The sequence below is a fragment of the Geotrypetes seraphini genome, chromosome 10 (assembly GCF_902459505.1).
Source record: "Geotrypetes seraphini chromosome 10, aGeoSer1.1, whole genome shotgun sequence".
Classification (NCBI taxonomy): Eukaryota; Metazoa; Chordata; class Amphibia; order Gymnophiona; family Dermophiidae; genus Geotrypetes; species Geotrypetes seraphini.
The window spans coordinates 46,963,527-46,985,761 of NC_047093.1; the positions used below are offsets into that span (position 1 = coordinate 46,963,527).

At 43.8% G+C, this 22,235-nt stretch overlaps 1 protein-coding gene across 10 annotated transcripts in view; it reads left to right on the forward strand.

The window, feature by feature from the left end:
• MYOCD (myocardin) overlaps nucleotides 1-22,235 on the forward strand; it is a 157,723-nt gene that overhangs the window by 117,401 nt on the left and 18,087 nt on the right. For all 10 annotated transcript variants that reach the window (XM_033962042.1, XM_033962039.1, XM_033962038.1 and 7 more), the window contains 2 exons: nucleotides 14,392-14,548; nucleotides 19,595-20,551. In XM_033962042.1, coding sequence (XP_033817933.1) covers nucleotides 14,392-14,548; nucleotides 19,595-20,551 — 1,114 coding nt within the window. The remainder of the gene's footprint in view (nucleotides 1-14,391; nucleotides 14,549-19,594; nucleotides 20,552-22,235) is intronic.

The following is a 22,235-nucleotide window of genomic DNA, read 5'->3' on the forward strand; positions in this document are numbered from 1 at the left end:
CCCCTTGAAGGCCTGCCTGCCTGCCTGTCACCCCCTCCCCCTTGAAAGCCTGCCTGCCTGCCCGCCCGCCCCACCCTGAAGGCCTGATGCCCCGACCCACCCCGAAGGACCGCTCGCCCCCCTGGCCTCCCCGCACCACCTATGAAGCAGCCGCAGCAGGATCGCGAAGTCAGTGTCAGCGATCCCTGCGCTGCTTCCTGCGCCACGGTCCCGCCCCTCCTCTGACGTCAGAGGAGGGGCGGGATCGCTGACGCTGACTTCGCGATCCTGCTGCGGACTGCTTCACAGGTGGTGCAGGAAGGTCAGTGGGGCAAGCGGTCCTTCGGGGGTGGGGGGGATTGAACGGCAAGGCCGGGAGCACCCCTTTAGGGCTGGCACCCGGGGCGCACCGCCCCCTCCGCCCCCCCTTGGTACGCCACTGCATGTAAACAGTACCCGGCGTATAAGACGACCCCCGACTTTGGGGAGGATTTTAAGGTACTGAAAAGTCGTCTTATACGCCGGCAAATACGGGTACATAGAAATTTTTGGACCCCTGTTTGTTTGCAAAAGTTAGACAGTTTAAAATCTAATAGATGCTGGCATTGTCATCTTGATGTAGGGATCGCCTGTTGTATTATTGTCCCTTGATACTCAAGTTTTGGAAGTCTATATGGGGTACAATCAATAGGATATTGGAAACTTCGATCCCATTGTCGTATGACATTGTTTTGTTTGGAACTATGGGCTCCTTTTATCAAGGCACGCTACGGGGGTTAGCGCGACGGACATTTCATCACACGCTAACCCCCGCAGCAGCCTAAAATCCTAACGCCTCATCAATTGAGGCGTTAGGCACTAGCGTGGCAGGCGGCTTAATGCACGGTATTCCACGCATTAAACCGCTACCGCGCCTTTGTAAAAGGACCCCTATATTACAACACAAAAGACCAGTTAACGCAAGCAAGAGATTGCTATACAGTTCATTACAAAAAATTGGAAAAACTGGGATAGACTGAATTATATTTTGTGGTGGGAAACCTTGTGCCTATTTTATCGTTATGAGCGTATGAATTTGAAACAAATGAGATATTATTAAAAAATTTGCTGAGATTTGGGGCCCATTAACGGATTTTTTAACAACCAATCGATAGTGTAAGCCAGTGGTTCCCAAACCTGTCCTGGAGGACCCCCAGGCCAGTCGGGTTTTCAAGATAGCCCTAATGAATATGCATGACAGAGATTTGCATAAAATGGAGATGCCAGGAATGCAGATCTGCTCCATGCATATTTATTAGGGCTATCTTGAAAACCCGACTGGCCTGGGGGTCCTCCAGGACAGGTTTGGGAACCACCGGTATAAGCCTTTAATTTTTAAAGGAGTTTCGCACACTTCTGGGGAGGGTGGGAAGGAGGGAGAAAAGTACTTATGTTGTTATTTTATAGATATAAATGCTGTCTTATTGTGCCAAATGTTTGTATATTCTATTGCACTTTGTGCTTGTTTTTAAAATGAATAAAGAAATTTTTTAAAATAAAGTAGGGAAAGGGGAGGGAGTTCTGACACAAAAGTAAGGATGGGGGTAGGACTACAATTTACTGATAGGATAGGGCAGGGGTAGGCAATTCCGGTCCTCGAGAGCCGGAGCCGGGTCAGGTTTTCAGGATATCCACAATGAATATGTATGAGATGGATTTGCATGCACTGCATCCTTGAGATGCAAATCTATCTCATGCATATTTATTGTGGATATCCTGAAAACCTGACCTGGCTCCGGCTCATGAGGACCGGAATTGCCTACCCCTGGGATAGGGAAAAGGTAACTATGGGCCTGATTCTCTAAAAGATGATTTTGGTGGCTGCCTACGAAGCGTCCGCCGATTGCATGTCGATCACGAATCTGCATCCTTTAGAGCAGGGGTGTCAAAGTCCCTCCTCAAGGGCCGCAATCCAGTCGGGTTTTCAGGATTTCCCCAATGAATATGCATGAGATCCATTAGCATACAATGAAAGCAGTGCATGCAAATAGATCTCATGCATATTCATTGGGGAAATCCTGAAAACCCGACTGGATTGTGGCCTTCAAGGAGGGACTTTGACACCCCTGCTTTAGAATATCACATCTTTTTTTCCTAACAGATGCCTTAAATGTAGGCCAGCCTTTTACAGGCCTACATTTACGGCGCCTCTAACAAGAGGACATATCCGTACCTCTTTAAAATGTTTGCCAGCGTGAGCAACTACTCTAGCCTGTTGTTCGCGCAGGCCTGGCTCTCTCTGAAATCACTTCCAGGTCCCTTGGCCAGGAAATGATGTTAGAGGAAAAGCCGGGGCGAGCAGCAGGCAGAGAAGCTGCTCGCGCTGGCGAAGATTGAGAGGTATGGGGACGGAAAAGGATGGCGTGAGTGTGGCGTGGGGCCACAGAAGGAGCTGGGGGGCAGAAAGGAGAGTGCAGGGGGTGGGTGTGAAAGGAGCAGGGGGGCAGAGAGGCGGGTGCGGGGCCACTCCACTACCCTGGATGCCTCCTATCCTTGCTACACTACTGAGCCTTTCTGTAAGAAGACAGAGCTTTAAAATAACAAAAACAGTAGGCCCCCACAAATTCGCAGTTCTGAATTCGCGGACTAAGTAATTTGCGGATTTTCCCTCACCAACCCACTTCTGCCTCCCCTCACTCCATGCATAATTTACCTCACGGAGTAGCTAATAGCCGGAAAGTTCACATCTCCCTTCCGCTGCCAACCAATCCTGAAGGGGATCTCGGCGCTTGCAAAGAAGGAGAACCACGCGGCTGAATGACAGCTGAGCCCCGTATGAGGTGAGAGGGTGGGGCCGGAGCCAGAGAGGAGGAGAAGGGGACATGCTGAGAGCGTGTGGTTTAGGTCACTAGCCGCAGCTTTCCTCCTGTTATTTCCTGACAGACAGCTGAGGGGCAAGCAGGCGACTGCAAGCGCTTCCTGCACCATGGTTTTAGGTGAGTGCATTTTGTCTTCCATGCAGGGCCGGATTTAGATGAAAAGAGGCCCTAGGCTATTCCACTTATGAGGCCCTGCACCTCCCATTTTTAAGTTTGTAAATTACATGAGAGATAATAAAATACATCATTACTGTGATATATATCAATATGTTAAATGAAACATGTTGTTATTGGTACTAACCTCTATAAAAAATGTGACACAGATCTTGAGGCCCTAGGCTAAAGCCTAGTTAGCCTATAGGAAAATCCGGCCCTGCTTCCATGCACTGATAATATACAATTACAGTACTCATCCGATATTCACGTTTTTTCAACATTTGCGCTCACTCCGAGAACGTAACCCCTGCGAATTTCGGGGGAGTACTGTATATTTTCTGATGGAAAACAGAATAAATTAGGCTGCTACAGATCCTCGCACAGAAACTAAAATCAAGCAGAATAGCTCACTTCTATCGCTGCTGCAGAATACAGATAGAGCCTCAAATTCAGAATAAGCAACCACTACCTAGAAATAGGAACCTCGAGAAGTCTCAATGCAACACAGCATTAGACAAACAGAAATGCATTTCCTTCTGCACTATGTAAATACAAGCGTTGCACATTTCAAAAGCTGACATATTCCAGGCACTTAGTTGAAAATAAAATATATTTCATTTGTTGCCTGGACATTTTGTATTACCAATCTGCTTTGGTCCCAGCCTCACAATGTGACTTTTCTTGTGTCATTTTCATCTAAATTCTTTTATATGGTCTTGTTTTTAGTTCCTCTTTCTCCCCTTGTCTTCTTTCCATTTCTATAAATATCTCTAACATTGATCATTCCTCTTCATTTTTCTCTATTCCACCCCCACTCAGCACTTAGATTTACCCCTCATTCTCTCTTTCTCTCACCTTCTACTCCTCAGTTTCTCTCTTTTCATCTCAATTACCTATGAACTTTCCTTTTTTCCACTCTCACCCCTACCTATCTCTCATTTATCATCCTCTGTCTCATTCCATTCCGAAGCCCAACTGGTCTTGTATCATTCAACCCCTCCTGGCATCCAGCCCCTTTCTTTTTCTCTCTCTCTTACTTGCTACATATTTTCACATTCCCTTTACAGATCTGTCCCTTTTATCTATTCCTTTCTAATACCCCGCAACCCTGTTCCACCCTTTCCAGATCATTCAACCCTTTCTCTTTCCATCCTTCCCTATCTCCCCAGTCTTCTACCCTCAAACCCCTCCTCTTCCATTCTGATCTCTTCTTACTATGTCCTTCCTTCTTTCCTTCTGACTCCTTCCCTCTAGTCCACTCTCTCGTCTCCTTTCCTACCTGCACTCTGACCTTCTTACCTTCTTCTCATCCTTTATTCCAGTTCCTACATCGGTAGGGTTGCCAGATTTTCTAATCAGAAAATCCAGACCCACCCTGTTCCACCCATCCCTGCCCTCTAATGGCCTAATCCCACCCTAGCCCCGCCCCTGCCCCTCCCCCCGCTGCCTGTGTTGATTTCCTCCCTTCCCGACATGATTTGAGGAAGATTTTCAAAACCCAGACAAAATGCCAGGTTTTGAAAAGCCATCTGGACCCCCCCAGACATGTCCTCAAAAGAAGGACATGTCTGGAGAAATCCAGACATCTGGCAACCCTATATATCGGTCCCTAGCCCACTCCTCCAGTCTCAGAATCAGACCCACCTTTAATGCCAACTTCCTTCCCTCACAAGCCTCTCTGCAAGCCCCCGTCTCTGTGTCAGCCCCCTGTCCTCAGCCCCCTTCTCTCAGGTCCAGCACTAGGGCTGGGGTGGGGCTAGGGCGGGATTAGGGCATTAGAGGGCAGGGATGGGTGAAACTGTGCGGGTCTAGGGGGTCTGGATTTTCTTATTGGAAAATCTGGCAACCCTACCGATGTAGGAGATGGAATAAAAGATAGGAGAAGGCAAAGGATGAGAAGAAGCTCAGAGTGCAGGTAGGAAAAGAGAAGAGAGAACCCTTCTTCGATATCCAACCATTAGAATCCGCCCTTTCTCCCATTCCTAGCCTCTGTGTTAGCTCTAAGCCCTCTTCTCCCAGCTTTAGCAATAGACCTTTTTCCAGCCTTAATAAGATCCCCCTTCTACCAGTCCACCATCACCCAATATCAGACCCCTTCTGTGATCCACAGCCCCCTTCTTCAGTCTCCCAGCCCCTACATCAACCCTCTTCTCCTACACCAAGCTCCAGTGTCAACCTCAAGCCCCAGCATCAGCCCCTTCTTTCTGCCCTACTCTCAGCATCAGCACCTTTAAATCAGCAGCAGAGAAACAGGAGTTTACTTCTTCAATACCACTGTTCTGCCCATCTTCTGTTGGCTCTGGCTGCCAGCACTGAGCAGGAGTTTAAAATTGGAGAGTCTTGCAATGCCCTTAGTCAGAGTCCATAGCGGAAAGGCAAAGCAGCAGGAATGAAGGAGCAAACTCCTATGACTGTTTTCAAATTAATACACTTCTCCGTATTCGCTGTGATAAGGGATTAACAGACCCGTGAATAACTTTTTCATATGTTATTTGCTGTTTTCTATTAAAAACCATCATGAATATGGTGAAACCGCGAATAACATGGTGGGAGACCTGGCCTGTTCCTGAAGGAGTGGCAAAACACGGTGAAGAAAGCGCTGAGAATCAATGATTTTCTCTGTAAACGCTTGGAATCAGCGATTTCTCTATGCAAGTTGATGTAATTGGGGGGGGGCAGGAGCCAGAAAATTAAAAACCACAAATAATTGAAACCACGAATGCTGAAACCGCAAATACGGAGGGAGAAGTGTAAATCCTTGTCCACACAGACCATATACAAGGGTAAAACGGACCTGACATGGGCCGTGTTTCGGCTAACAAGCCTTGCTCAAGGGTCTGATGATATATGATGTATGTGTGAAATGGTGGAAGAAACGTTCCAAATCTAGAAATGCAGCTGACAAAGAGAACAGGAAAATTTCAAGGCTGTCACGCCAATGCACTCCACCACACAAAGTACAGACAGACCCTCAACAAATATGAAACAAGGGACCACAGATTAATAATATAGATATGAAGGCAAAAATATGATCTGGAAACCTGAAGAACTCACTCTGCATTTTCAGCAGTACTAGAGGAAAAAAACCTGAAATGCAAGAAATCAAGAGATGCACAATTCCCAAAGCTGCATATTCCAATTAATAAATTAAGAATAAAATGGTTTTTTGTACCTTTGTTGTCTGTGCATTTTATTTTTCTACTTGCTTTGGTCCCAGGACTATTTTCTCTGTTTTTCCTAACTTTTAAAATAAATGTCATAGTGTATTTTTGTATTTTAAAATAAAAAAAATCTAGACTACCTTGCCATTGGCTATCCAAAGCAATGTAATTTAGCACACAGTAACATAGTAAATGACAGCAGATAAAGACCTAAATAGTCCATCCAGTCTACCCAACCATACATGCTTTATAAATTAATCATTTAATTTAAATGGTCCTTTTTCTTAGATATTTCTGAGCCAGAAACCCAGAGCCCTGCCCGGTAGTCTCCATCAAAGCTCACTCCAGCCCATCTTAACCATCCCAGCCATCGAAGCCTTCCCCAGCCCATCCTCAACTGAATGTCCATATACTGATCAGTGCTGGCCTTAGTTCCTTCAATGTATACCCATTATTTTCCGTTTAGAGATCCCCTGTGTTCATCCCACACTTGTTTTCTTCTCCAACAGTACAAAACAGAGCAAGAAGACCCAATGTTCGACAGGAAAAGGAGCAATCCAAAGAAAACACAATGTTCTTGGATTTCTTCAAAAATGTTTTCAAATAAATAAATCCTTGTCCACATAGACCATAAACAAGGGTAAAGCGGACCCGACACGGACCGTGTTTCAGCTAACAAGCCTTGCTCAAGGGTCCGATGAAATATGATATATGATGTATGTGTGAAATGATGGAAGAAACATTCCAAATCTAGAAAGAACAATCATTAAATAATGTCAGTCACTGAACACTAGTACACAGAACAACTGCTGTATACTGGAAAGTCAAGAACATTGTGTTTTCCGCAGCTTGTTTTTCTTTGGACCATTTTCTTCTCCACCACCTCCCTTGGGAGCACATTCCATGCATCAACCACCCTCTCCGCAAAGAAGAATTTCCTAACATTACCCTTCAGCCTACCACCCCTCAACCTCAAATTATGCCCTCTGGTTTTACCATTTTCCTTTCTCTGGAATAGATTTTACTCTACGTTAATACCTTTCAAGTATTTGAACGTGGGTAAGCAGAGTGGGCAGACTTGATGGGCTGTAGCCCTTTTCTGCCGTCATCTTCTATGTTTCTATGAATCATATCTCCCTTGTCCCTCCTTTTCTCTAGGGCAGGGGTGTCAAAGTCCCTCCTTGAGGGCCACAAACCAGTCGGGTTTTCAGGATTTCTTCATTAAATATGCATGAGATCTATTAGCATACAATGAAAACAGTGCATGCAAATAGATCTCATGCATATTCATTGTGGAAATCCTGAAAACCCGACTGGATTACGGCCCTCGAGGAGGGACTTTGACACCCCTGCTTTAGAGTGTACATATTCAGGGCTTCCATTCTCTCCTCATACATCTTCTGGCACAAACCTCCTACCATTTTCATCGCCTTCCTCTGGACCGATTCAAGTCTTTTTATTTCCTGTGCCAGATACGGTTTCCAAAACTGAACACAATACTCCAAGTGAGGCCTCACCATCGACCTGTACAGGGGCATCAAATTAAAAGCATACAAAATATAAAACTCTTCTGTTTGCCACCTGGAGGTGATGTCTTAAATAATCAGTTTTGCTTTGTTGTCTTTTCCTGTGAGTAAGATTCATTCCTGCCATTTTCACACAGATTCCTGTGACTGAATCTCTCTCCTCCTAGCGTTCAGCTGGAATCTTTGGTTCTTTTCAAAACTATGCATTTCCTAGGATCTGATTGAAAGTCTTTTAAAATAAAGCAATTTCTTGCTAGTTAGAAAAGTGACTGAGACTACTAATACTAATGCTACCTATAGGAATTGAATTGGCATCGGAGCATTTGCCATGCAGCACTTGGCTGCACAGTTTAATAAAAGGGGTCCTATATTTTTATATCCCATATATGCCATTTACTGGTTCAATGCAACTTGTAAATTAAAACTTAAGACCTAGGCATTTCCAGGGAAAATAACAAATATTCACAGTAAAAGTTTTCTAAACTAACAAGTTATCAAAAGTCAACTGAACAACATATAGGGAGTGTGTGGTGCAGTGGTTAGAGCAGGGATCTCAAAGTCCCTCCTTGAGAGCCGCAATCCAGTCGGGTTTTCAGGATTTCCCCAATGAATATTCATTGAAAGCAGTGCATGCACATAGATCTCATGCATATTCATTGGGGAAATCCTGAAAACCCGACTGGATTGCGGCCCTCAAGGAGGGACTTTGAGACCCCTGGGTTAGAGCTATAGCCTCAGCACCCTGAGGTTGTGGGTTCAAAGCCTTGGGACCCTGGGCAAGTCACTTAATCCCCCATTGCCCCAGGTACCATAGAGTGTGAGCCACTGGAACAGATAGGGAAAATGCTTGAGTACCTGAATGTAAACCACTTAGGCCAGGGATCTCAAAGTCCCTCCTTGAGGGCCGCAATCCAGTCGGGTTTTCAGGATATCCCCAATGAATATTCATTGAAAGCAGTGCATGCACATAGATCTCATGCATATTCATTGGGGAAATCCTGAAAACCCGACTGGATTGCGGCCCTCAAGGAGAGACTTTGAGACCCCTGACTTAAGCTATAAGTGGTATATAAATAAATAAAATATAGGTTTGGGTATAGCAATTAGGGTGCTTTTGGAGATAAAAGTTATGGTGGATTTTCAAAAGGTCTAACCCAGTCCTCAAGGCACAGTTAGTCCCACTGGGTTTTCAGGATATCCACAATGAATATGCACTGCCTCAGTTACATGCAAATCTAAATCATGAATGTTCATTTTTTTTTAAAGCCACTTCTACCTGATGGTGTGTCACGTGACCTATGAATGCCTTTGGAAAATCCATCCCTTTGTATAGATATGTATTTCATATACATGTATCTGTGAGTTTAAATATAGCTCTGCATGTGTAGGTTTGTTGGTCTACGGTACTATAGGTAAAAGAGATGGGATTGTATATTTCTTTTTCTGTATGATTTACACAATCAAAATGCTTTACACAGGTACTTATTTTGTTTTGGGGGTAATGGAGTGTAAAGTGACTTGTCCAGAGTCGCAAGTAGCTGTTGTGGGAATTGAACTCACAACCTTAGAACGAGGAGATAGCTGCTCTAACCACTAAGCTATTCTTCCACTGGTTATTGAACTATGGATGGCTTACTAGTTGAATTCCACTAACAAGAGTTCTTGAAGAATACATTTGTTTCCATATCCCTCAATAAAATCATGTCATTATAAAAGGTTCCTTGAAAGAACCTTTTTTTTTCAGGCGGCCAAACTGAATTCATGGCTTGCCAATACTGTGTTAGAAGCCTCTTCTTATCTAGATTTTAGAAAACAGATAAAAACTCAATTATTCAATAGATTGGGTTTTTAACGCTTTTTATTATTTTAACTTTCTCTATTTCATTTTTAAATTGCTTTTATCTTTTATTTGGTATGTATTTCTCCCCATTGTATGCATATAACTCGTCAAATCTATATATATAAAATCGGAGGTGTGTATGTGTGTGTGTATGTGTGTATGTGCCGCGATCACGCATAAACGGCTTGACCGATTTGAACGAAACTTGGTATGCAGATCCCTCACTACCTGGAATGATATGTTCTGGGGGTCTCGCGGCCCACCTGCACACGTGGGCGGAGCTACAAACAGAAAATCAGATTTCACCCATTCATGTCAATGGAAAAAATGTAAAGAGCTGCCATTCTCACAGTAAATCTAAAACGGCTTGACCGATTTAAACGAAACTTGGTATGCAGATCCCTCACTACCTGAGGTGATATGTTCTGGGGGTCTCGCGGCCCACCTGCACATGTGGGCGGAGCTACAAACTGAAAATCAGATTTCACCCATTCATGTCAATGGTAAAATGTAAAAAGCTGCCAACGCAAAAACGGCTTGCCCGATTTGAACGAAACTTGGTATGCTGATCCCTCACTACCTGGGGTGATATGTTCTGGGGGTCTCGCGGCCCATCTGAACACGTGCGCGGAGCTACAAACAGAAAATCAGATTTCACCCATTCATATCAATGGAAAAAATGTAAAAAGCTGCCAACGCAAAAACGGCTTGCCCGATTTGAACGAAACTTGGTATGCAGATCCCTCAGTACCTGGGGTGATATGTTCTGGGGGTCTCGCAGCCCACCTGCACATGTGGGCGGAGCTACAAACATAAAATCAGATTTCACCCATTCATGTCAATGGAAAAAATGTAAAAAGCTGCCAACGCAAAAACGGCTTGCCCGATTTGAACGAAACTTGGTATGCAGATCCCTCACTACCTGGGGTGATATGTTCTGGGGGTATCGCGGCCCACCTGCACACATGGGCGGAGCTACAAACAGAAAATTATATTTCACCCATTCATGTCAATGGAAAAAATGTAAAAAGCTGCCATTCTCACAGTAATTCCAACTATCTGGGGTGATATGTTCTGGGGGTCTCGCGGCCCACCTGCACATGTGGGCGGAGCTACAAACAGAACATCAGATTTCACCCATTCATGTCAATGGAAAAAATGTAAAAAGCTGCCATTCTCACAGTAAATCAAAAATGGCTTGACCGATTTGAATGAAACTTGGTATGCAGATCCCTCACTACTTGGGGTGATATGTTCTGGGGGTTTCATGGCCCACCTGCACACGTGGGCGGAGCTACAAACAGAAAATCATATTTCACCCATTCATGTCAATGGAAAAAATGTAAAAAGCTGCCATTCTCACAGTAATTCCAACTACCTGGGGTGATATGTTCTGGGGGTCTCGCGGCTCACCTGCACACGTGGGCGGAGCTACAAACATAAAATCAGATTTCACCCATTCATGTCAATGGAAAAAATGTAAAAAGCTGCCATTCTCACAGTTATTCAAAAACGGCTTGACCGATTTGACCGAAACTTGGTATGCAGATCCCTCACTACCTGGGGTGATATGTTCTGGGGGTCTCACGGCCCACCTGCACATGTGGGCGGAGCTACAAACAGAAAATCATATTTCACCCATTCATGTCAATGGAAAGGATGTAAAAAGCTGCCATTCTCACAGTAATTCCAACTATAAAACACTTTCTATGACACTATAACCACTAGGGACATCATTTCTATTCTACCACGGACACCATACATATAGAGTTTGTATGTTCTAACTGTGTTTGTAACTGTTTCCTTCATGCACCCCAGTTCATAATGTTATTACATTACATGAGTACTCACATATGCTGAACTAGGCACACAGGTTCCATTCTGAACCGGGGAAAAACTGCATAGAGTTTCTTTTCAACCTGAGTTTCCACATATTGAGTTGTTTAAATCAATACTGAAACTTCCTTTTCAGTTTAAGAGATTGCAAATTCCGGTGAGACTTGCATTCTCTATCACAATCAACAAATCACAGGGACAGACTATTACATACTGTGGAGTGGATTTAAGATCCCCCTGTTTTTCCCATGGACAACTCTATGTTGCTTGCTCAAGGGTGGGTTCACCCAAGAATTTATATGTTCTTGCTCCTGGAGGAGAAACTAAAAATGTTGTTTATAATCAAGTTTTGTGTTAGTTGTATTGTATTCATTTTGTCAAATATTTCACATTATAATTTGAATATTGTACTTTTTATAAAGCTGTTAAAAAATAATTTCATTCACCACTATAAAGTATCTTTATTTGAATCCATTTACAGTGTTATTGCTATAATTAAATACCCGTGCAACGCCGGGGCATCAGCTAGTCTTAAATAAAATGCATTGTTTGTTCTATCCTTAACTGTTGTGACCCGCCTAGAACTTTCGGGTATGGCGGTATATAAAAATAAATTATTATTATTATTATTATTATTTTGAATATAGGAATGTATGAAAATCTCTATGGGTAGGTGTATCTGTGTCTATAGGTTTGCTTATGGGGGTGTGAAGGACAATCTAGAACTAGGGAATCTCAATGAATGTTAGAGGCGAGAGAACTGCATTTTGGCTGAGGAAAGAATAAAGGCATACAGTATAGTTTTTCATATTTAAAAACATTTGCTCTTTTCTCATTGGATGCATATAACCATAAAACCATATTTTGATTTTAGAGTTAATAACTCCTGATCACATGTTGGGTTGACATTATCTTGCATTAAGGGGTCCTTTCATTAAGGTGCGCTAACCAACTTAGTGCATGCTAAAGATTAGTGCGTGCTAAATGCTAAGACATCCATTATATTCCTATGGGCATCTTAGCATGTGCTAAATCGGTTAGCGCACCTCAATTAAAGGACCCCTAAATGCACTCACTTTGACTGCAAGCTCAAGACCTTGATAGCTGACTATTAACAGTTACATAATGGCAGCAAATACAGTATGCTCATTATAACTTTTGCCCTCCCTTGTTCTTTCCTAAAGTATCCTAGTTCATCTGTATTGTCAGTTTGCTGTTTACCCCCCTTTTATTGTTGTATACTATATATTTTAATGTTGTATACTATACTTTTTCAATGTTACTCGCTTAGTATGTAATAAGCGATTTATCAAATTTAAATAAACTTGAAAACTTGAAACTTGAAACTTAACTCAAAATAAACTCAGAAAGATTCCATAGAAATATCCATTCATCTAATAAAGACTATGCCATCCTGAATGTTACTGCAGCAAAAATATTTTTTAAAAATGTCCCTATCCACTCAACACTTGGTTTTAATGTGCTCAGAGAAGGGCAAATAGCTTTTTATAGTTCCCCGTTGTTGAAATCTTTTCTTTTCATAACATCTGAAATCCAAACCACATTTCACTGTGGGTCATTTTGAGCAGTTCAGCATGGAGAAAACCCCTAGGAGCAGATCTTTATCACAGTATTTTAAGTAGAGTTCATTTGTGTGGGAAACAACTCTGGGGGCAGGTCAGGGATGTGAATGTTGCTCATTTCCTCAACCAGCTTTTTACACGGGGTCCTATCGCTTCATCAGTCAATGTGATTCGCATGATGTTTGTGCTGAAATATTTAAAAAGTTAAATTAAGGCAATTATGTGTTTCATCAGATAGTTATAAATTACATATGAAACGTATTCTAATCGGTTTAAATTGACTGTATTTTTATTCTGTCTATCCTCCTTTGTACAGCATCTCTCTTTGCTTCTTCCCATTCTACACTCATCAGAAAACCATCTTGCTTGGTCTATCACCTTTTTGTTAATTACTCATCCCACAAAACTTTTCTCTTACTACTGTCTATCTGGAGTGGAAGAGTAGCCTAGTGGCTAGAGCACTGGGCTGACATCCAGAGAAATCCCACTGTGGGTCCTTGTGATCTTGGACAAGTTACATAACCCCCCATTGCTTCAGATACAACAATTAAATTGTAAGTCCACCAGGGCACAGAAATAACTTATGTAACTCACCTTGAGCTACTACTGAAAAAGGCATGAGCTAAATCCAAATTAATCATGTATATTTCTCCTCTTAGTCATTCTTAAACAATTTTGTGCAAAAAACAAAAAACCATCAAGCAAGACGCTATCCTTACTGCTTCCCAATAATTGTCATTAGGAAACCATCAGGTACAGGTTCTCCTCTACTGCACAACCTTGTAAGAACAATTGTTGTCTGCCCCTCCACCACATCTCTGAAATTGTAAGTGAGATTACTGACTGTACAAGGCTCCTTAGTCTATAGAAACAAGCTGCAGTGAAAGAATTCCCAGAATTATGAAATTTCCTCTCCCCCACCCCCCAATCAAATTGTACCTTATTTTTACCCTGCTCTAGTCTGTCCTCAGAAAATGAGTCTGGGCAACTTCAGCTTCCCCTACTGGTTAAGGATTTTAGGATAAGCCTTATCCAAAACTGTCCTCACCTATCAGTACTACTGTGCCAATCATCTTTCCTTTGCTATTTCTATCTTGTGCCTCAGCTCACTAGAGGCTTCACTACAATAAGGCTTCTACTTTTCAAGTAGAACATATTTCCTACCCTTCCTTCTAAGAACTCCCAGTCTCTAATGTATTTTAATATCCCTCTTCCTTTCATTAAATTTTCGTCATAGGAGCTTTCAGTCTTGAACTATGTGCAGTGTATAGCATGATTCATAGGGCCAAATGACTCATTTTGTCTTTGATGTTAAAAGATTTTAATGTTGCCATGTAGCACTCATCAGTCTGGAAATTGCCACAAGCTCCAGACCCTTTCCAACAGTGAACTAAAAGAATAATGAATGGTGCCAGGTCACAGCATAAATTGTCATCTTTCTGCATTTTCCAGGCAGCCATGTGGCCAAGCTATCAAGAGTTCTAACTCTTCATCTTCCATGATCAGCAGCAGCCCTTCTTTGTCCCCTGTGAAGACCACTTACTCAGGACAAAGCTGTATGGCGTCCCTTAAACCAGACCCTCTACCATCCAACCTTGATGACCTGAAAGTAAGTTTGGAATCTCTACTTTTGACTGATGAAAACCCCCTCAACGAGCGTAGGAAAGCTCTTGGCAATTAGCAATGCAAATACATAAGACCGAAGAATGACTGTGATTTGTAATTAAGCAATAATTCCTAAGTATCAGCATCAAGGAGGTTAACGCCATGCCTATAAGAAGTGAAATGCAATGTCAAAGCCAAAGTATGAAATAACACAAATTCTCTCGTCAAAGAAAAAAATTGCTGCTATATTGTAGTAAAAATGTTTGGGTACTAGCTGTTTTCTTTCTTTCTCTCTTCTCCTTTATGAAGAGGTAAAAGATTGCTCTGTATGTCCTGGGAACCCCTTTTCATGCTGTAAAGCAGGAGCGTTAAACTCAAATCAAATAAGGGGCCGAAATCTAAAACACAGGCTAAGTCGCAGGCCAAATTTTTTATTAAGATGCTTAGTCTTAGGAGAAGTATAGAGATACAACCTCTCCAACCCCACGCCGGCTGTGTGGTATAAACAAAATAAATAAGAAAAGACTTTTCCTCTCTTTTATAGGTTCTAGTTCACGCTTGCTGTCGAACACCAGCTCTGACAGGATACACATTTCAAATCTGACATATTGTAATCACAAAATAAAATGATTTTTTCTACCTTTTGTTGTCTAGTCGTTTTGCCTTTCCATCATCTTGTTCCCAGTTTCTTTCTGATTTTTGTCTATCTTCTACTAATTTTCTTTCCAGTGTCTGATGTCCATTTTTTATCCTCTTCTCTCTTGTTCCATTCCCTCCTTATGCCTGTCTCCAACATATTGATTTTTCCCATTCAGCTTTCTTAACTTTTTCTTTTCTTTTTTGCCTCTGTCCACTCAAATCTTTTCCTCTTTTGCACCCTTCTTTTAAAATTTTCACCTATCTCTTAATTCTCTATCTCCTCTCAGTCCCTAGCTCACTCCTTTCCCAGCCTCCTATTTCCTTCTATCTAATCCCCATTACCACATCTCTCCTCCTCTATCCCCTTGGTCCAACCTTTTGCTCCCTCTCTTTTCTGGTGTTCTTCTTCCTTCCCTCCTTGATGCTGAACAATGAGATGGAAGGAAAAAAAAGAGATGCTGCATCTCTCTCTCCCTTCCACCCCCAGGCCTAACATTTCTCCCTCCCTTCCATCCCCAAATCCAACTTCTCTCCATTTCTCTTCCTAACTGCCCCTCCATCCCATCTCTCCCCCTGTCTGCATGCTTCCCTCCCTCCCCTCAGGTCCACCATTTCTCCCTTTTTCTTCCCAACAGTTCTCCCTACAAGTATCTCTTTCCCTTTTCCTCCACACCATCCCAGGTCCAATCACTCTCCCTTCATCCATCTCTCCCTCTCTCTCTTCACAGCCCAGCATGTCTTCCCTCCAGCGCCGGCCCCTCTCTCTTCACAGCCCAGCATGTCTTCCCTCCCACGCCGGTCCCTCTCACCTCACAGCCCAGCATGTGTTCTCTCCCACGCCGATCTAATGTCACCGTCAAGCTGAAAAATCTGCCGGCCTCGGCAGTGATTCAGCAACATTGTCCGCGGCTCCCCTTCCCGCTTTCCATCTGTTGTGGTCTGTCTCCAATCAAGCGCATCTTCCTGTTTCCGCCTGGGTGGACCACAGCAGACGAAAGCAGGAAGGGAAGCCACGGACAACATTGCTGAATCGTTGTCAAGGCTGGCAGATTTTTCTGCATGATGGCGACATCAGGAGGGAGACATGCTGGGCTGTGAGAAGGGGAATTTCAGGAGCACTGCCGCAGGCCACATAAAATGGCCAGGTGGGCCGGATTCAGCCCGCGGGCCTTGTGTTTGACACATGTGCTGTAAAGGACATAAGGCCTTCACTGTATAAGCTGGTGTGGAATCCCTATTTGTCCTGAGAGGACTTTTCCATGTTTCTATAAGGAATATCATCCCCAGCCTTTATCAATTGCCCAAAATTCCCCTATGTATCTTGGGAAAACCATTTTCATTTCTCCCAAAGATGGAATATGGGAGAATTAATGATTAAAAAGTTTGTGACATAATCCATTATGGTGTTTGGAACCTGTGAGCTAATTGGTAGCTGAAATCATATAAGGGAGTGAGTAGGAAGAACAGTTAAATGACCATTTTTGTGGTTCTGTTGCTGGTGTTAAGGCAGCTGTGTTGTCCAGAGACTCATGGTAGGAGCTTTATATCTGTTGTAGGCGGTAGAGTGACAGTGTGAAAAGTCAGCAAAGGGACAGTGTGCATTGTAAGGAGCTGTGCAGGTCTCAAACATGCTACGACCCCTGTGAGGAGCTTAAATCCTATGTTTAAGGGAAGGTGAGGGAGGAATGGTAAGAAATAAGTGAAATTCCTTGGCATGTGGCACAGTGATGTGTACAGTTCACCTGGGTCTGCTTTGTCATGCAACAATAAATGAAACTGAGGCCAAAAACTCATGGCCGCCATGATCAGGATTTGAAACCTCACACAGACAAACAGAAACAACTCCAGGGAAGTGAAACCACTCAGAAAAACTCCTGCCCAAAACCAAACAATAGCCACTGGCTGAGCCAAATGGGGAACTTCCTCATTCCTGCCCTAAACAATGCTCCTGATATAATCTGCCCCATCTCCCAAGTGTGAGCCACTAACATTAAAGGCAGGGGAAGGGCTCCATTCAGCCCTATTATCAAGCCCCCCCAATGGTCTGGGGCCTCTATATTTTGGGGGGAAGAGAGGGGTAGATACACTTGCTCTTATATCCAGTCATTCCATTCTTCACACAAATAAATTTGAATTATGATGAACCTTTAGCCTCCACTCCAAGCCATCTGTTACAATCTGTTAAAATTTCTTTGGTTTAGGATTTTTAGAAATAATTTTTTTTCATATACAGTAAAACCTTGGGTTGCAAGTGTTTTGAAAGACAAGCAAAACATTTTTTTTTAATTTTATCTTGATATACAAGCAATGTCTTGCAATACAAGTACATACAGTATACATGCTTTACATCAGGGGTGCCCACACTTTTTGGGCTTGCGAGCTACTTTTTAAATGACCAAGTCAAAATGATCTACCAACAATAAAATTAAAAAAAAACACAAAGCACACTGTATGCATAGAAAATGTTAATCATCATTCCTATTCCAGGGTTTTTCAAAGAGGTCAAAGCAGATGACTCTAAGCACTATCACCTCAGTAACAACCATACAAAAATAGACAAATATACCCCCTCCCTTTTTACTAAACCACGATAGCAGTTTTTAGCGCAGGGAACTGCGCTGAATGCCCAGCGCTGCTCTCGACACTCATAGGCTCCCTGCGCTAAAAACCTCTATTGCAGTTTAGTAAAAGGGGACCTTAGTGTAAAATATAGACAGCAGATATAAATTCAGACACATTTTGATCACTAAATTTAAAATAAAATCATTTTCCCTACCTTGTCTGGTGATTTCATGAGTCTCTGGTTGCACTTTCTTCTTCTGACTGTGCATACAATCTTTCTTCCCTTCTTTTAGCCTGTATGCTTCTTCTCCTCCAGACCTCATTCCTTCCCCCCAACTTTTCCTTCCTCTTCCCTGCCCTTTCTTTCTCTCTGCCTCCTTTTCATTTTTTTCTGTTTATCTTCTTTCCTTCTGTCTCCCTGCCTGCCCTTTTTCTTTCTTTCTCCCTGCCCTCCCCCAAGCCACTGCCATTACCATCGGGGACCAGGACCCAAACGCCACCAATAACAGGCCCCAAGCTCTCCCTGCTTCGGCCAACCAGCATTCCTCTCCCCGACGTCAATTCTGCCGTCGGGAAGAGGAAGGCTGATCAGCCCAAGATCGTGATCAACCTATTGGGGGAAATGCTGCCGGGTCCTGCCTCTGCGGAAACAGAAAGTAGGCAGGACCCGGCAGGAACAAGAACAAATGCTTCACTAACCTGTCTCCCGCATTAGCCCGTAGCGAACGCTTGCTTCAGGGCTCTCAACATGTGCGTGCCGGCTTCCCTTCTCCCCCCCCCCCCTCCCCGGACATAACTTCCGGTTTCGGAGGGAAGAGAAGAGAAGCCTGCACGCACACGTTAGAGCCCGGAGCATAAGTTCGCTAGGGGCTGAAATCTCCAAGCCAGTTTTTTGGGGTTTTTTTTTAATGTTCAGCAGCAGCAGATGACAGCTGGGCGGACCGCCCAGCTAAAAGGCCCTAGGGAGAACACTGGAGAGGAAGGCTGATCGGCTCGTAGATCAGGACGGCAACACGAGTGCGATCGACTCGAGTTGCCTTCCTGAGCTACTGGTCGATCGCGATCGACGCGTTGGGCACCCCTGCTTTACATCATCACAACTGAGCCGATGGTTCTTCTCTCTCTGACACTGCAAGAGTGTAGTGACTGTTCTAAATGAGCGAGGTCTTGCAATACAAGTACATATACCTTTTACTAAGGTGCACTAGCATTTTTAGCGCACGCAGGAAATTACCGTGCGCTACACCGCACACTACGCTTCTAGAACTAACGCCAGCTCAATGCTGGCAATAAGGTCTAGCACACGACCATGTAACGCGCGCTATTCCGGGCATTAAAGCCCTAGTGCACCTTAGTAAAAGGAGCACATAGTATTTTGTATTAAATTTTTTGGGTTGTGGAGTTTCAATTATTTCTTATGGGGAAATTCGCTTTGATATACGAGTGTTTTGGATTACAAGCATGTTTTCGGAACAAATTATGCTCGTAAACCAAGGTTTTACTGTATTTATCTAGGAGTAGTATGGATATTCTAAACTGTTACATTGTGAAAAAGAACCATTTATAGGGCATTAAGACCTCATGTTGCAACCAATCAAATGAATGATCTTTGTATACAATTAAGCAATGAGTTATTGCATGGTTGACAATCTATCAGGATATCAACATAATGATTTCAACTGCATGATAAACTGGTATCCAATGTGCACGCTGAAGCATTTGATTGGATTTCTGAAATATTACTTTAAAATGTAATATTTTATTTATTGCTTTATTCTTATATCCTAACACATTTTTCATAGATAAGCTACGTTTCCCGTTTTTAATTGCTTCAATGTTTAATTTTTAGGTTTCAGAGTTGAGACAGCAACTGAGAATAAGAGGTCTACCCGTGTCTGGCACAAAAACAGCTTTAATGGAGCGCCTACGTTCATTCCAAGACAGCAGCAACAATGTGGTACCAGCCTTTGGAGAAATAACTACAGTCACCTTTCCAGTCACACCAAGCAACACTCTGTCTAGTTATCAGTCACCGTCTTCATCAAGTGTGCTCTCCAATGGCTTCTATCCATTTGGAAGCACTAGCTCCACCCCACCTATCTCTCCAGCATCTTCAGACCTCTCAGTGAGTGGCTCCCTGCCTGATACCTTCAGCGATGGACCGATGTCTTCTCCCCAGTTTGGCCTCCAGCCTTCTCCTGCATACCTCAGTGCAGATGACAGCTTAATGGGAAGCATGAACGGGGGAAGTTTCCAATCAGATCTTGAGTGCATTGATGCTGAGAAAGACAAGATGCTGGTAGAGAAGCAAAAGGTTATTAATGAACTGACTTGGAAGCTTCAGCAAGAACAGAGGCAGGTAGAAGAGCTGAAGATGCAGCTACAGAAGCGGAAACGGACCAGCTGCCCCGAGGACAAGCATCTGACTTCCCAGGCTTTCTTTGGCGTTCCCATTAAACAGGAGAATGCAGTGTCCAGCTGTCCATTTGCATCAAAAAAGATGCCAGTGAAACCAGGAAACAGCAATTCTACAGAAAAAATAAACTCATGTGGGACATCACAGATCCCTCAAAAAGCTAATAGCCATTGTATAGAGTCAGCAGGTCAAAATCCTATCATGTCTTCTACGTTTCTTAGCCCTCAGTGCTCACCTCAGCACTCTCCACTTGAAACTGCGAGTAGCCCCCAGCATATCAGCCTGCCTCCATCTCCCAATCATCCTTACCTTCTGTCGGCGTCTCCAGGATCTCAGGGAGATGGGTACAGCGTTTCCTCACACGCCAACAGCAGGCTTCACACAGCACAGGTAAAAGTGAAAAAAGGCAGCACCTGTGAGGGCCTAGATAGCATGTGTGATGCCTATTTTCATGCACTTGCAGGATAAGAGACATTTCCATGGTGCAAGAAGAAAGACAGTGTAGAGGCTGTTCCAATAGTGAGCGCTTCCATTTTGGTGCCCCAATAACATGTGGTGACAGTTTACTCTGTAACAGCATCTGGGTGCCCATATTCCCTCGGAGAATGCTGGCTTAACCTGGTATCAGCACGCCTTAGATTTAGACAGCCAGAGACCTGGTATAACTGCAGGTGCCCACATGCGGCAAGGAAGTGTGTAACTTCCTGTGTTCTGTCAGAAGCACATGTTACTATATTTTTCGCTCTGTAAGACGCACCTGACCATAAGATGCACCCACCTGTAGAGGAGGAATAACAAAGGAAAAAAAATTCTGAACCAAATGTTGTACTCTGTCCCCCCACCCTGCCCTGTACCCTGTCCCCCTCTGGTTGTCTAGTGGTAGGCCAGGACAGGATACAGGGCAAGTCTAGTGGTAGGCAGCTCCCCTCCCTGCCCCCCCTGTATCTTTTTTTTACTTCCGTTGATCCAGCGCTGTATCAGCAGGAGTTTTCCGCGCTCCTGCCCCCCCCCCCCCCTTGCTGGACAGCTGTCCTCTCTTGTGGTAGAGCAGTGCACAAGTCAGGCGCGAGCTTTTCACGTTCGCTCCTGCTTAGTCCCGCGCCACTCCCTAAATGGCTGCCATCAGTTCTACTACAAGGGATCAACCTTCCATGACAATTAAAAGCTGAAACCTAGCAGTAGTATTGTGAGACTATCAGTAGGGGTCAGCTCTACCATTTTTTAACCTATAGCTAGATGGGGGTGAGAGCAGATGGGGACGATCAGCCCAGCCCAACAGATGCCAAGGATCACATTCAAGTAAGACCTGGAGAGTTGGGGGATAATAGAGATGGGATGATTGGAATTGGCATTGGGTGGGTTTTGATGACAAAGGGGTTCAGGGATCAGGGATTGTCATCGAAGGAAGCTAATGGCAAAAGAGTTTGGGCAGGGAGGGGGAGCTGATGATAAGGGGGGGAGATCAGCGATTTGGATGTTATGTAGGTGCCAGCTCATATGCAGTGTTGGCACCACAAAGCTAGGAGGCCAAAGGTAGGACAGACCTTTTTGCTGTCCCATCTGGCTACTTAGCTATACGGGCTCTGGCAGTGAATACAGCCCATTCAGCATAAGTGCCCACTCCTCCTGACTCCTTCCCTGGACCACTCCTCCACTGGCCAAATGTGGCTTGTGTGTTCTGAGCTGATATTTCGCTCACACGTTGGCCCACTTAGCAGGGTTAAACTGAACACGAACCTCTCCTGCCCAGTTAAATCCTTTTGAATATTGGCCACTAAATTATGTTGTGGCAATACCACACATTCGTAGTTTATTTCAGGAATTTTTACCACAATGTTCCTGAAATAATATTGAGCTGCGATGGATGTTCTTATTATATAAAATGGTGTTATACAAGAAGTGGTGTTAACTTTCCCCTGGCAGTATAGACCTGCTAACACATGAGCCGATCCTCCCAGGCAGCAATAAAAAGAAAAGCCATACTGAGTCAGACCGAGTTTCGTCAAGTCCTGCATCCTGTCTGCAAGAGTGGTCAGTCTCAAGTACTCAGCAGGTTTTAAATAAATACATTCCG